The 2,743-nt window shown below is 36.8% G+C and overlaps 1 protein-coding gene across 1 annotated transcript in view; it reads left to right on the top strand.

Annotated features, from left to right (window-relative positions):
• Positions 1 to 414: 414 nt before the first annotated feature.
• The window catches only part of LOC109221389, an 8,525-nt gene continuing 6,196 nt past the window's right edge, over positions 415 to 2,743 (top strand). Inside the window, exon 1 of the mRNA XM_019385873.1 lies at positions 415 to 436. Coding sequence (XP_019241418.1) covers positions 415 to 436 — 22 coding nt within the window. The remainder of the gene's footprint in view (positions 437 to 2,743) is intronic.

Genomic DNA, 2,743 nt, shown 5'->3' with positions numbered 1-2,743 from the left:
GCTGTCCTTGACACCAATAATCATAGGAGCACACCGATGCCAAGAGTTGTACAATCCAAGCCTCTTACCACGAAACACTACATAAATTTTCGAATCATTATTCCTCTTCCCGTGGTCCATTTCTTAATCTAACCCTAAGAAAGATAAGAGGTGAAGAAGGAGAAAACAAAGATAGAAAAAGGGGGCTGGAAAAGCTTTTTAGGTTCGGCCAAATATATTAAGTGTTTAGGGTTAGAAAGTGACCACTTTAGTAGTTTAATTTTTATACGTATCTTTTCTAATTTTTAAACGTATTTTCTCTAATATATTATCTATATATTTTAGTGTATTTCGATTAATTGGTATAGTATATGTAAACTTTAGTGTATTTCATTTAATTAGTATAGTATATGTATATGTGCTTTATAGAAATTAATGAAGCATGCATCTTGGGAAGGTAAGACAATTAAATTAGTGAGAGAGAATTGTTGAAAAAAATTAATTTAAAATGAAAAATCTGCCAAAGGGTATACATGAAAAACGAAAATGCGCAAATATCTATTATGCCCTCAAAATCCGTGCGAAGTTACCATTATAACCTCATTTGGGACGTTTGGGCCATTCTTGGTTTGGCCAAATATATTTTCCGTTTGAGAAAATGATTTGTAATGGTAATAAATACGGTGGGTATAACAGAAAAAAATATTTGTCTTCTCTTGATATGCGTAAAGTGACAAGTAAAAATAAAAATCTAATCCTTCTTTCTTTTGGCATGATCCAAGTATCTTATCGATCGATCATTTGACAAATTCAAATCCAAATCCAAAGCCGAAGCCGAGCCGAGCGAGCAACGACGACGGCGCGAGGGTTCATTCTCTTCAACTCCTTTTAAGAGCTTTAAGAAGTGAGTCTATATATATACACACAAATGTAGTTGTCCCTCACCAATGAGGGACAAAGTTCAAGACAAAAGCTCACTTCATTCAAATTTTCATTTCCCTCCATTTTGTTTCCCACCATTTTCAATTCACACTCTTAGACTTTAAAGCCCAATGCTTAAAGTCTTTGAAGCCCAATGCTTTAAATTCCAACAATCCCCCACATGAATGGGAATGGCTGTAACAAGAATGATCATAGATGAAAGCTGTGTGATTTGCAAGTAAGGATTAATTGCATCTGGATAAGTAGGTTTCCCTTTGAACTTTCCGTAGTGAACATATGTCGGATATACTCGGTCAATCGGTAGATTTGATATCTTTGAACCGTCGAACTTTAGTGTATACCTAGACAACCATATGTCACACAACCAACCCTTAATCGTCTTTTGGTTCTCATTGTTGTGTTCGTTTCAACCATGAACACCGCCTGGTTTCATAAGTGCGTAGAGAATTGGCCTTACAGAATTCTCATTGAAGCGGCTTCCACTTCACACTTACATAGGTGATTCCTAAACGTGTAATCCTTTAGATTGACACTATTTGATAAATACCACATCAAACTTAGGTAATCATTAAAGAACGTGTAAAGTTCTATCCTTGTTACTGAACATTGTCTTCATCACGAGAAGGGACCAAAGATTTTACTTTGACAATGTTGAACCGGTCAATCACAACTTTGTTTGAGCTCCTTGAACCTAGATCTCGGAACATCCAAAATTCTAGGTAGAGTTACCGCCATGTTGACTTGTCCTCGGCCATAGTCCCATTCCCTTAGATGATTTCTCAACTCCCTCTCTAGTTAAGCCTTTTGTAAGCGGATCCGCCACATTATCCTTTGATCTTACATAACTAATAGTGATAATTCCACTAGAAAGTAGTTGTCTAACGGTGTTATGTCTTCGTCGTATATGACGAGACTTTCCGTTATACATAACGCTCCCTGCCCGTCCTATTGCAGCCTCACTATCGCAATGTATGCAAATAGGAGCCAAAGGTTTTGTCCAGAACGGAATGTCTTCTAAGAAATTTTGAAGCCATTCAGCTTCTTCACCGGCTTTATCCAAAGCTATGAACTCTGATTCCATTGTAGAGCGAGCGATGCACGTTTATTTGGAAGACTTCCAAGATACTGCTCCTCCACCAACAGTAAAAACATATCCACTTGTGGACTTTGTTTCTGTTGAGCCGGTTATCCAATTTGCATCACTATATCCTTCGATAACCGCAGGATATTTATTGTAGTGCAAAGCGTAGTCTTGGGTATATTCCAAATATCCCAGAACTCGTTTCATTGCCACCCAGTGATGTTTGTTTGGATTATTTGTGAATCGGCTAAGTTTACTTATTGCACAAGCTATATCAGGTCGTGTACAGTTCATGATGTACATTAAGCTTTCCAACACACGAGCATACTCCAATTGAGACGTACTTTCACCTTTATTCTTTATAAGATGATGATTTAAGTCAATTGGAGTTCTCGCACTTCTAAATTCCAAGTGTTTGAATTTTTCAAGTACCATTTTCACGTAATGTGATTGAGACAAAGCTAGACCCTGAGAAGTCCTCTGGATTTTAATTCCTAGAATTACATCGGCACCTCCTAAGTCTTTCATATCAAACTTACTAGCATGCATACGCTTAGTAGCTTGAATGTCGGCAATGTCTTTGCTCATTATTAGCATATCATCAACATATAAACAAACAATGACTATATGATTTGGAATGTTCTTAATGTAAACACATTTATCACATTCATTAATCTTAAAGCCATTTGACACATTGTTTGGTAAAATTTCGCATGCCATTGCTTGGGTGCTTGTTTTAGT

Source organism: Nicotiana attenuata, unplaced genomic scaffold, assembly GCF_001879085.1.
Source record: "Nicotiana attenuata strain UT unplaced genomic scaffold, NIATTr2, whole genome shotgun sequence".
Lineage (NCBI taxonomy): Eukaryota > Viridiplantae > Streptophyta > Magnoliopsida > Solanales > Solanaceae > Nicotiana > Nicotiana attenuata.
This window is presented reverse-complemented; position numbering and strand designations above follow the sequence as displayed.